This window comes from Hyposmocoma kahamanoa, unplaced genomic scaffold, assembly GCF_003589595.1.
Source record: "Hyposmocoma kahamanoa isolate Upper Pololo Valley unplaced genomic scaffold, ASM358959v1 180, whole genome shotgun sequence".
Classification (NCBI taxonomy): domain Eukaryota; kingdom Metazoa; phylum Arthropoda; class Insecta; order Lepidoptera; family Cosmopterigidae; genus Hyposmocoma; species Hyposmocoma kahamanoa.
Genome location: NW_020653711.1, coordinates 2,474,680 through 2,488,139, shown reverse-complemented (window position 1 = coordinate 2,488,139; position 13,460 = coordinate 2,474,680). Strand labels below are relative to the sequence as shown.

At 34.5% G+C, this 13,460-nt stretch overlaps 2 protein-coding genes across 6 annotated transcripts in view; one reads left to right on the top strand and one right to left on the bottom strand.

The window, feature by feature from the left end:
* The window catches only part of LOC113225891 (serine/threonine-protein kinase Tao), a 33,173-nt gene extending 28,601 nt beyond the window's left edge, over window positions 1-4,572 (bottom strand). For 2 of the 3 annotated variants that reach the window (XM_026458355.1, XM_026458356.1), the window contains exons 1-3: window positions 4,458-4,572; window positions 4,030-4,110; window positions 117-346 (exon numbers count right to left, since the gene is read on the bottom strand). In XM_026458355.1, coding sequence (XP_026314140.1) covers window positions 117-340 — 224 coding nt within the window. In that variant the 5' untranslated portion in view covers window positions 341-346; window positions 4,030-4,110; window positions 4,458-4,572. The remainder of the gene's footprint in view (window positions 1-116; window positions 347-4,029; window positions 4,111-4,457) is intronic. The other variant, XM_026458357.1, reaches the window with a different exon arrangement.
* Window positions 4,573-5,381: 809 nt separating this feature from the next.
* Window positions 5,382-13,157, top strand: LOC113225942 (chromobox protein homolog 1-like). Of its 3 annotated transcripts, none has more exons than XM_026458420.1 (6): window positions 5,382-5,449; window positions 7,595-7,682; window positions 9,979-10,102; window positions 10,657-10,800; window positions 11,918-12,097; window positions 12,912-13,157. In XM_026458420.1, the coding sequence occupies exons 2-5, from the start codon at window positions 7,602-7,604 to the stop codon at window positions 12,094-12,096; spliced, it is 528 nt and encodes a 175-aa protein (XP_026314205.1). In that variant the 5' UTR covers window positions 5,382-5,449; window positions 7,595-7,601; the 3' UTR covers window position 12,097; window positions 12,912-13,157. The 3 variants fall into 3 exon arrangements, with proteins under 3 accessions (XP_026314205.1, XP_026314207.1, XP_026314204.1); XM_026458422.1 differs by lacking the exon at window positions 5,382-5,449 and adding an exon at window positions 6,602-6,641; XM_026458419.1 differs by lacking the exon at window positions 5,382-5,449 and adding an exon at window positions 6,908-7,283.
* Window positions 13,158-13,460: the final 303 nt, after the last annotated feature.

Below are 13,460 nucleotides of genomic sequence, written 5' to 3'. Positions count from 1 at the left end.
ATTTTAGAACAGTGATTTATTTTCAACTGTAGTGGATTTTATGGCGCATTAATATATTTATTACATACAACATACATTACAATTTATAAATCGTATCTTTATAATGAATAACTTACTTGATTTCCTTCAAGATATCCTGCCACTTTTCTTCACTCTGTTTCCCAAGGTACGACATCTTCTTGATGGCGACAATCTCCTTGGTAAGATTACATCTCGCGTAGTACACTGCGCCGAAGGAGCCATGGCCAATTTCGCGAAGGTCTTCGAAGATCTTCTCAGGGTCATGTTTGGAGAAAAGTTCCGCTATATCTGGGTCTTTTAGACTCCCAGGGCGGGGCATTTTTTTCTGAAATATAATTCTAGTTTTTATCATGAACAATTTTGTATGGCTAAACTCAATCTGGCGCAGAGTCGAAACGTCGCGACGAGTCATGTTTTTCGCCTATAGCATATTCATGTCTATTTTCCCATTATTAAATATATATATATATATTTATAAAATTTGTACCTTTATTGGTGCCTTTTTTGAAATAACAATTTCTTCTAAAACATGTCTGTAGTCCATGAAAGAATAAACGGAAAATTGCAATTTAACTTATTACAAACGCGTAGAAATTTTAGTACGTAATTTGTTTGTTGTAAATTTAATGTATGTTGCTCATTGTAATTAGGTTAGTAAAGTAAATTATCACCAGACCAGGTTTTTTATGACGTTTTTACTCTTCTTCCGGTGTTTTTATAAGAAAGCAGTAACCAGCTATATTCGTGACTAATAATCAAGAATTAAAAAAACATTTAGTTTTTGTCATTAAAATGTTTAGGATTGTAGTGATAGCTGGACTCATTTTCAGTCCACACCTCAATTTTCGGTTTAAAACAAGAATTTTGTAAATTGTACTACCTACTACATACGAAAATATTTTTGACTGATTAATAATAATAATAACGCACACATTCAACATAGCCCAGCACTAGGGAAACCCCATGTCGCGGGTGCCATGCACACACAATTAGACAACCACAAATTACACCCAAACTCACGAGAGAAATAAATGTAGGCCATAAAATACTTCTCCCGGCCCGGGAATCGAACCTAGGACATCTATGTGGCAGTCCGGCACGGTAACCGTTTCGGCCACGAAGGCAGTTAAATTGGAATGAATTTCTTATACTTTCCTTATAGCTTTATTTATCTATCTACAGGTACGTGACAAACAATCATACTGAGAATTAAGCACGAAAACAGATACATTTCACTTTAACGGTTTTAAGATATTGTCTTCAAAATTGATAATTCATTGTGAATGCTCCAGTATATTCCGAATCTTACATTACCCTCTTTGTCATAAACAACGCATTTGCATTTTGGTATCTATCGAGATATTGGCACCTAGTTTTTTTTTTCTAGTTTGAAAAATATCAATTATGCCAATTTTGCTTAACAATAAAGCTGAAACTAAATAAAAATTAAAAACTCGATTAGAGAGGGTTGTAGATGTAATTTCGCTGATACGAGATACATTTATAACTCAATTTCGTTAAAAATGTCAATTACATTGCTTATAAGGACGGCAGTGTATTTCCCTTTGCAGATGAGTACAGTCATGTGAAATAAAATCCATTGTGACTAGTACTTAAATCCCATAACACAAATTGTTCAATTAACTAAAGAAAAGAAAGCTTACAAAAGTTAATACAATATACATACATACAAATGTTTAAAAACATTGTTGTATTACAGAATGCAGGAAAACTGTATTTTCCTCACAACATTCCCTAAATTAAAAAATATTTTTTCCTTAAACCAACAGATTGAGTGACAAATTATTGACTATTTATTTGCAGTTGATAATAACTCTCTTGCTACTTTAAACTGCCTCTGTGGCCCAACGGTTACCATGCAGAGGGGTCCCAGGTTCAATTCCCGGGCCGGGATAAATATTTAATGGCCTACATTTATTTCTCTTGTGAGATTGGGTGTAACTTGTAGCTGTCTATGGGTGTGTACATGGCATCAGCGACACAGGGTTTCCCTAGTACAGGGATATTTTGAGTGTTTGTATTATTATTATTATTATTATTAGCACCATTAAGTGCATTACACATATACTACAATTGTAGCGCCCAACACTTTTACATATTGTAAATCTATTGAATGACTATCTAAATATGTTTCCCAATACCAATACACGACATGTTGCATGTATTGCAGAAATACACTATGCTGGCAATGACAACTATAATTTTGTCAGATGATGGAAGTGAGGTGGACCATTGAGCCCACTGATTGCCAGATCTAATTTCTCTAATATAATGTTATGCTTTAAGTGGTAAATGCAGCAAGTACTATTGAGAATCTTTGCATGCTACAGCTAAGAGACTTATAAAATGTTTATATTTTTAGTGTGTGGTGCTAAGGTTTACAAAAAATGCTATAATAAACTGATTACAAATTGCATTCCAATATCACAAGACATCTTCTTCATAATACATAACAGATAATGTTGATGATACAATTTAATTCATGGATTTGTAACGCAGAGCCTATTTTACACTGGTCATACTTATAATCTAACAATAGTGACTTTATTTGTCACTGACCTTGCATTGCTTATCAATTATATGCTGTAATTGATCATAATGCCTGATAGGACATGTGATCTAAAACAATGACAGTGTTTTCCTGCATTTAATGATGACAATCTTGAGATTTGATTAGGTATTGATGGATTGTTGTGCTCCACAGATTATGGGTGTGTACAATCTTAACCTTCGACTTTGTGTTTGTATCTATGATACATACCCTTACACACTCTAATGCTTGCATGCTTGACTGGTCATGTTTTGGTTTTGTAAATCAAACTGTTGTTTATAGTCAACAAATGATTATCACTGACCATATTTTTGACACACATGAATTATAAATGGTGAAATTATTTTATTTCTATAGTAAATGCGCAAAATAGGCACCTGCACATCAAGTAGCGGATACCAGCAGGATGTTACACAATATCATAGATACTTAACTACAAATATGCAATTGTGGATTTTTTTTCTCAATTTTAGCAGGGTGCTTAGAATGAAACTTTTATAGAGAAATGTACTCCTGTGTAACTTTCTAGACATTCTCTGCTAGAGTAGGAAACTCTGACCCAAATGAGATCTTGTTGCTATATTAAATTATGAAAATTTTGATATTTATCATAAGAGCACTGAAAATCAATATATAAATTTTTTAATACACAAATTAAAATGTAAGCAGTCTATTTATCAACGCAAACAAGTTGAAAATTCTTTTTGACACAATTTTTTTTGTTGTTCATTTTGTATTTTATATTTGTAAACAACATAAACATTTGAAGTTATATTCATAAACAAAATTTTTTTCCCTATCACATTATTTTTTTCAACTTTAAGTTTGTATCAGCTGTTATACAATTATATCACTTATTAAAAAAATTCACCACTCAATGGTTAATCAAGAAACTTATTCATTGTAACAAGACAAGTATTGTAGTATAGTCATACTTGAGTTTTGTAGTAGATATATATTGATTTCAAATCCAATTGCAATTCTTTGTTTTTAATAAAATTTCTTACAGTCTCTGGTAAGCCCTTTCCATACAAGAAATAGGCATATTCTATAAAAGATGATATGAAAAGTGTGTTACAGGATTTTTTCTTACATGAAAAATTACAGGAATATTAGATAACCATGTCTTTACAGACATACATACAAAATAATTATTTGCTGTTTTTCTATGACTATTTCAATGCTGATATGATGAGTCTTAGATTGCAGTGTCATTAATTATTTTTAGTAATTAATAACACTACAGGATAAAGTTTTATTCAATATGCCATAATCGAAAAGCTAATATTAATGCAACTAAACTATTGCTTAGATGTAATTTGAAGTATCTAACTGCAATCAATTAGATCTTCAAATCTCAGCACTATTTAGAGTGTGACATAGTCACATTGAGGGGATTAGTTTACTGTTTAATAAAGTTAACAAAAGGTACGTACTGCTTGCGCCAGCTGTGAGCCGGCGACGTCCGTCAGTTAACTAGAGCGCTCCCTCCCCGGGCCATCCTCCGCTCCCGATATCTGCAACAGTCGGAAATAACCGATAACCAGCCACGCCGCATCACATTCGCTCCCACGGTGCGTACTGCGCCACAACAATACTTTCCCGTGTCTATCTAGCCCTTGGTCACAGCTCTGCGAGTGTAAACCCCTAAATATCACTGTAATCTAATTAGTGTGAACACCAGCACAACACCGCACTCGCCCTCCACGGTGCATCCATCCAGCTCTTCAACACTCGCACTGCGTTCCATTTGCATCCAATGCTTCCGGCAACGCTTTTCACATCCACTGCCACACTTAATTAACTCTATCAACCCTTTGACGAGGGCAAAAATCGGAAATATTGCAAAATACTTGGCACTTACAATACAAAATTTCGCCTCAAAATGGCGTTGGGGTATCGTGCGCAATGATAGTTTTTTGTTTCATAAGGCACGTCGATTGTGGTTGCCCATTACACTCACATTTCACTTTATAACCATTGGATCATTTTTTATTTATCCTGGGCTTGTAATTTATGCGTTTTGTCGAAAATCTAACGAAAATTATTTACAACTTTCCCATACACAGGAACAGACAACTTCAACTTTCAGAACGCAGAGCGCCCTCTAACGAGATTAGTAAGATCCTGTTTTGTTTTTAATTTTGTTGCAATTTTATAAAAATTGTTGTTATTGATTTTCATAATCGATTAAGTTATGGTCTACCATGAAAAAAATGTAGCTTAGCTTATTGTATTGGAACTTCAGCTGCAAGTATTTACAATAACTTAAATTAATGATTTTAAGTTATAAATATGTTCTACACTGCATAATAATTGATAGACTAATGTGATAACTCGTAGGGCTAGCACGATAGGGCGCGACTAGTGCGAGAGCGACATAAAGCGCGAGATACTGCTCTTCTGGCATAGGAATCTCGTGGTTTATGTCGCTCTCGTGTAAGTAACGCCTTAAGGTCTATCCACACGTTTCCGGGCCATGCCTGGGACGTGGACGGGCTGTGCCTGGGTTGTGGACCGGCCGTGCTCCGTCAGGGGCTCAAAAAAATATCGTTACATATATTTTGTATGAACTCGTTCACACATGTCCGTGTCCGGGCCGGCGCCGGGACGGGCCCGCTGTTCATACAAACTAGCACGCCCCGTCCACGTCCCGGGCACGTCCCTGATGTACGTGGATACTCCTTTATCGTGCTAGCCCTACTGCTAAGTTACTTTTTTAATATTTTCATTCATTCTCATTCAAAAAGTCATAAGCGTGGTGCAGCACTCACGTCAATAAATAAAAAAATAAAGTGACGTCTGTGGTGACGCCGGTTTTGTAATTTTTCTGAATAATTGTGGATAAAAACACAGGTGAGATTGTAATTAATGTTAGAAATTAGTGTGATAAAATATATTTAAAAAAACATTTACGAGTAAATTGACTTTGTGTTATGAGCGAAAGTAATAATTCGTAAAAACAATGGCTTGGCGTTGTTACAATCAAAATGGCGGGATATAGGAATGAATTGATTGCAATTCGTGATTCTCTTTCGACTATCTCAAGTGAGTGTATTTCGTCCGTGGTACATGGCTTGATATGAAATCAGAATGTTAATCATAGATCTCGTTGAAATAAATGTGCATTTCTTTCACAATAAGTTTTAGGTTATAACCACAAGTTGTTTTAAATATTTGTGAACGTTTGTCTTTCTGCATGAGTTCTATCTTTATCCAAGTTCTAGAAAATATGTAACGTTTGAATTATGTTTAGCTACAACTTTATGAATATATCTGTTAAATACACAAATGTAAATTGTGAAGGTACAGTCAAGAGCTGGAATATGTGTATACCACAACAATGTAATAAAATTACTATTTCTCTTGTTCTTATCGTGGATATAGTTACATCAATAATTTCGCAAATGTGTACACATTGTTCAGTAAATACATATGTATGCAATGAGTGCATTAATTCATTGTTGCCATAGATTCAGAAACGCCTAAATATACCCAATAAAAGTAAGATGTGTGTCAGGATAGTAACAAGTTTAAGACTGGTCTCTGCCTACCCCGACGGGAAAAGGTCGTCAAGTGTATGTAAATGTGTATACTTTGTTTGGTATATAAATAATAATAATATATATTGTCTCTTATCAAGGTCCTTACATAAATAAACTTATAAACAGCTAATTTGAATTTTTACTAAGAAAAGAAAAACCTGATTATGAGACTGAAGTCCATACTAGGTGTTAACCTGTGTGACAGATAAATATAAATTTGCTATCACATTAACTAGCCATTTGATTCTAAACAGTTGTTAATCTAAGTATTTGTATATTTATGAAAAAATTAAATTCTCAGTATTACTTTATTATCTAAGAACCTCTTAAACAGTAGAGTAATATTGAGAATTTAACCATGGAAATGTACTCAGATTTCCATGGTATATAATTATATTTAAAACTTTTCCCAAAAATACTGAATGTACTTGACTCCGCACCACGGTGGCGGCCACACAGCTGTGATGTGACACGGCTGTGGCATTAGCCTTTGTAAATACTGTGTAAGTTTAATTAAAATTCCATACCAAAATTTTTATGTATTTATAATAAGTTGAATTACATTTTTTTTTCCTGCATACTTTCACAGTATTAAAACTGTCAAAGTATACATTTTTTTGTCAAAAACAAAGAAATTGTTATCTTAAAAATGGGTTTAATGTATTCAGGTACATACATTTAGGAAATTGCAATCAACTTTTATGTGTACAACAAAAAAAAAACCAATTCGCTGGGTACATGCAACTGTTTAATAATGTTGTTGATTGAGCTGTACATGGAGCCCGCAGTACAGCATCATATTCATTTGTAATGTTTGCTTTTAGTTGTCGCGCTTTACGAGTTTTATTGAAATAAACATGGCAATCAATTTTGCTACACAACAAAAAAATCGGTGAGAAATCATTGGATTCACTAAGCTTTGGATTGGTAGGTGATGGATGCTCTTCATCTTACAGTGTTTGAGCTTCATAAAGACTGTCACCACCTTTGATGTATATACAAATCATCTCATAGTACTCAAGATTTGTAACATGCATAAACGGAACGACAAGTCCCACATGCATTCACTTCCAGGGTATTAGGCCAAGCACTCTCCAAGTGGTGATACGCTTTGATCTTCGCCTATCCGCTCCCCGGGCATCGGGGTAAGCTTTGTTGCGTATACAATATTAGTATTCCATATTTTGTGTAATCCATATGCTAGACTTATTGGGAAAATTTTGACAATAAAAAAAATCCAGAAAAGAAGTGAAATACATCTGTCAATTAACAAATAATGTTGTTTGATAAAAAAAACTTTGTTTTTATTATCTGTATGTAATGTTATCAATTATATACAATTTTTTAGAAAGTAGAAGAATTACGTACTTTAAAGTGTGTGCATGGGTGTGTTTACATTATTTAGCTCTTGACTATACTTAAGCATTAATATTGCATGATTTGTGTTTTATTACAGAAGTATAATGGCTGACAAGAAGGAACCTGAAGGAGAAGAAGAATTCTCTGTGGAGAAGGTCCTTGACCGACGTGTAAGAAATGGAAAGGTATGTATGTGGCACAAAAACAACATCAACTAAGTGTATTTTAGCTATGAAGCGAAGTTGTTTGCTTTTTAAATTTGAGCCGAACATTGCTTTTCATTGGCTGTTAGAAAATGCAAAAAATATTGTGATCAACATTTTCTGATAGCAATTTTACTCTTTTTTGAGTCTACAACTTATTAAAAAAAGTTTGCATATTTTATGTTCTTTCCTTAAAGTTTGAATATAATGACATTTTTTGTTACTGATATTGCTTTTTGTATTAAATCAGACTTGAAATATATATTTTTGTCACAAATATCTTTTCTTTGTTTAAGAAAATGGTCTGCATTTTTAACTATACAAACCAGTTTTACGTTAGCAGGCTAGTTGGCATTTCAAAAAATATATCCTAATTTTGACAAGAACTTATATATGTCATTTATTGTTTTTAAAACTAAAATTCTTAATGTTAACAGTTTTATGCTAAATAGATATTGTCCATTGCCATTTAGGTAGCTTGGATAGTAGTAGTAACACTCTATACCCGCTTCACGCACTACGGCGCTGCGACGTTGAGTTGCGGTAATCAGGACACATTACCAATGAGAAATTGAAGTAGTTGTATGAAATTATAGCTTACTATGCGGTTTGCTTACTTTTGTGCCACAATTGTCATTCAAAGTTGTGGTTGTAAAAATTATTTACAATAAAGGCCCATTTAGATGGAGAGAGTTTCTCGTCTCGAAGATACGATTATCGAAAGAATATAAAAAAACTTTCCTCGTCTAAACATTTGCGATTATCGACCGTCCACGTGAGCGATAATCTCCTCGCCTTTCAATATAACGTCTCCGTGTAAACAGAACTCGAAAGCAAAAATCGTATTTCGAGTTTCTGTGCCAGCCGTTTCTACCACGAGTGCAGCGCGCGAGGGAGTTTTTCATTATCACTGCTTTTCTAAGACAAGAATTAATGGAACAAGAGCGAAAAAAAAATTTCAAATAACGGTGAGTGAGTGCCTCTGTGGTCGAATATAGCGTGGGCAATATAGTATTTAGGGTGCTCTCGTAACGAATATGGCACTCCTTTCTAAATCCAGGATGAAAAGTCGTGCCCGCACTTTTCAAATAATGGCAAGTTGGGTATCGTTTTTGAGGTATTTGGGGGTGCTCATTACGAACATAGCATTTATTTCTAAATCCAAGATGGCCGACACGACTTTTCAAGTAAATGTACTTTTCAATAAACACTCCTCACTAACTCCCCACTCACTCCCTACTCACTCCCTATTCACTCACTCACTCACTCACCACTCACTCACTCACTCACCACTCACTCACTCACGCACTCACTCACTCACTCACTCACCCACTCACTCACAACTCACTCACTAACCACTCACTCAGCCACTCACTCACCACTCACTCACTCACCACTCACTGACTCACTCACCCCTCACTCACTCACTCATCACTCACTCACTCACTCACTCACTCACTCACCACTCACTCACTCACTCACTCACCACTCACTCACGCACGCACGCACGCTCGCGCGCACGCACGCACGCACGCACTCACTCACTCACTCAGTCACTCACGCACTCACACACGCACTCACTCGCCCTATAAATTTATCATAATTGTCAGTTTTGTTTGTGTCAGTAGTTATATAATTTAAAAAAAATGATAAATCAAAATTATAATTAATTATATTTCTATACATTGCAATGAACTTAATATTATCAGCAGTTCCAAATTTGAATGATTTTTGCGTCATTTCGATATATCCATAGTCAATACCGCAGTAATCACTGAACTCGAATGGCAATTCTCGCACTCAAAACGGTTCGAACCGATTTGTACGATAATCGTATGAACTTGAAAAAATGTCATACGAGATCGTGTTTAGACAAGTCGAAAACTCGTAAGCAAGAATCTCCTTACTACATATTTCTCCGTGTAAACAGTCGAGGAGGCGATTAAGTTGCTTACGAGTCTCGTATGACATAATCGTAGGCGAGATTTTAGTTCTTGCCTGAATGTAAACATTATGATACGATAATCTTATGGCGATTATTGCTTACGAGAATCGCCTACGAGTTTTCGTCTCGAAGCGTGCGAGAAACTCTCCCCATCTAAATGGGCCTTAACAATGCGTAGGATTGGTAGGTAAATAAATATATCACCAAGAAAAACGCATTTCCGAAAGATTTCAAAGCTTTTTAGGATATGAGATGTTCATAATTTGCATTAGGTGTGGTACACCCTTCCAGTGGTGAGACTTAGGTTAATAAATGCCAATAATGAAATTGCAGGTAGAATATTACCTAAAATGGAAGGGTTATGATGATGAGGACAACACTTGGGAGCCAGAAGAGAATCTTGACTGCCCTGACTTAATCCAAGCCTTTGAAGAAGCAAGGAAAAAGAAAGAAGCGGGTAAGTATTAATACAGTGATGTAAAATGTGTTTTTTTTGTCCCCCATTTAATGTACTGAACGCGTAGGGTGAGGAATGAGTAGGGACGCCGATGAACATACTGCAGATTGTACCATTTTCCCTTGTTAGTAATAGAATGAAATAGTGCGCTCTTGTCACAAAATGAGAGTATTAGATATAAATTTAGAGTAAATTAAAGTACAATTAGCGACAGCATTCTTCGAAATAACTAATTGATCTTAAATAGATGTTAAATATTTTTAATTAGGTGACTAACACCTTAACATTTGGTTTCTGTATGTTCTTACACGATTTTTTATTTAACTAAAACCTTGTAATATTAAAATAAAATCCTATAAATAATAATAATATGATAATTATTTCCTAACGCAAAGTGTCGGTGTTTTACCATCGGCGAAAATAACGCTGGTCTTGCAAAATAAAATGCCTCTGAACAAAAAGTAACATGTCTTCTTCATTTATATATATAAATTAGAAACTACATAAATATAAAAATTGTGGCTAGTATATAACTTGTAAAATATAATTTTCAGAGGGTAAAGGTGCTAAAGAGAAGGATGCAAAGAAACGCAAATCAAACGCTGCAACACCTGATTTAAAAGGAGCCAAAAAGTCGAAAAGCGATGACAAAAAAGCGTCAGGTTTCGACCGTGGTCTTGAACCTGAAAAGATCATTGGTAAGTAAATAACTTTTGACGACCTCTGTGGTGTAGTGGTACTGCGGTAATATGTCTGTGGTTTTAATATTATAATAAGCTCACTTTAAGCGCGTTATGGTACGAAAAGTCAATGTAAGGTTAAAGTAGTATTGTTTTAAGAGGTTGTGGTAGGCCCCAGAGCAACATATGTGATGGTTGTCCAATATTTACTTATCTATCTATTTAAAACAAAAACGTCTCGTACTCTTCATACAAATACGTAATGTAATAATGTACACAATTTATTATAAGTACTTTTAACTATTAAGAACTTCGAAAAGTTTTGTATTGTGATACTGGGCGACTGCAAGCTGTTCCAGTGTTCAAATTTTACACAATAATGGACATTATTCACAGAAAAGTTCTCGGTCATTAAAAGTACTTATATCGATGATTAGAAGTACTAGTTGTTCTAATATAATGAAATTGTAGTCTGCACTTTTCTGTCAGGGGCATCGAGCATGTAAATAAATAGTCACCATGTGTTGCATTTGAACTTATTTTGAATAGAGTTTGAATAAAAGTAATTGGTGACATAAACCTGACTACGTAGGTAAAAACTAATAGCTTTCCTGGTTTCAATGGTAGTAATATTTGTCACACACACACACCTGGGTGAATTTCAGGTTAATTTTCTCTACATAACTGGCAATTTTTATTATTTTATTGAAATATTCGAGTATATTATCTTGAAATATTAAATAATATTTCAGGTTACTACATTCAAATAATAAAAAAACTTCATGGTAATATAGAATAGTTGAATAATAAAATGTACACCGATATTAGGTGGAGGAAACTAACCTGAAAATTACCCACCTATTTCATTTAATGTGTATTAAAACACTGCTTTACGGACAGATTACACAAGTTAATAGTAAGTGGCAAGTTAGTGTCGCTCAATCATTGAACTTGGGAAACTCACTGAATATCATTCTTTTACTTTATCGCTTACTACTTGTGCAGACCTTGCAGCCAAGATTGAGAAAGTAGTACGTATTGCTAAGTAGGTAATTAGACTAATTTCGCCAATCCCCTATGTGAAAAACACCTTTTGTAATTAAACATTATTTGTAATGATTTTTCTCTGTTACAGGTGCTACTGACAGCAGCGGGGAATTAATGTTCCTCATGAAATGGCAAGGGACTGATGAGGCGGACTTGGTGCCCGCGAAACAGGCGAACGTGCGTTGCCCGCAGGTTGTCATACAGTTCTACGAGGAGCGACTCACGTGGCATACGCCGGCACCAGATGAAGGCAACAATGATGAATAAGGTTTTTTTTTTCAATTTTTAAAGTGTGTCAATAAGCCGCAAGGTTCTGTAAGTGCAGATCCCAATCGAGCACTGCTGTATTTTGGTATTAAATGCAGATCCCAATCGAGCACTGCTGTATTTTGGTATTAAAGGTAGAGAGAACAAGCAGTATGTTCACTGGTTTGAATACCATTGAAGGCTTTGAAAATGTAGTGCTAACTTGTTGAGGATTGTAAAAAAGCTATAATTATTATGTAATTATTATTATTCATCAAGTATTTGAAATTTCATTACTTACTATATAACTAATATAATGTCTATATAAACATGCTCGCAAAAGCTACTCTTAATCTTTAGTAGCAGTAGAACTCCTTGTGAAAGAGTTCGTCTATGGGAAGTATAAACTGCCACCTATCTACCTATTTCGCGTAGCAGTAATGTTAGCATTATTGTGTTCCGGTTTAGAAGGGTAAGGGTACTGGTGAAATTACAGGCACATGTGACTTGTCAACTTATGTCTCAGGGTGACGGGCGCAGTAGTAGTGCCCATAAGATCTTTGCGATTTAAAGCTCGAGTGGTACTGCAACTGCTATAGATAGGCATGTAGCTTACCACCAAGAGCACGGCTTGATCGTCCCGTCTCTTGGTATTATTATATATAAAAAAAACTTTCCTGTCTTAATGCCGTAATAGATATTGTAACAATATCACAAACTCTGATGACTCGCTTTTATATATTATGACAAATTCTTTTTTGTCTTGAAGATTTGCCTCTTTATTGTGTTATTTGCTTTGTTTCCAAATTTACTATTAATAAATAATTTGTTTACAGGTCCTCCACTAACTACGGCCACTATGTGATTTTTTTTTATAAGTTCGGAACATTTTAGTTTCATATTGTTAATAGGCTCTGTGTTATGGATAAGTTGTGTGTAACGTCTCGGTTTTTACTAGTTTTAACATTCTTGTATAGGTATATTTCCTAATTTTCGTTGAAATCTTGTAAAAAGTGATTGAATGAATCAATTTCTTTGTATTTGATACCTGGGTACGAGTACTTTGTAAGTACGATAAGCGATAAGGTTAATGTAAGTCTTAAAATTTAAATGTATAAAAGGCATAATTCGGAAGTTGAAAATGTTTGAAACAGTTCATACAAAATCAACAAAAATAAGTATGTAATTGTATTACAAAAAATTATTCTACATTATCACTTATTAGAATGCATTACACTTTTATATTAATGTCTGTTTGACTTTTGCTCCAAATAATATTTAGGAAATTTGAATAATGAAAAATCTTAACAGGACAATGTAAGACATTTGATGGTTTCACATTGATGACTAACACAGACTAGGAAGTTTATTTGCTAGTTACACCG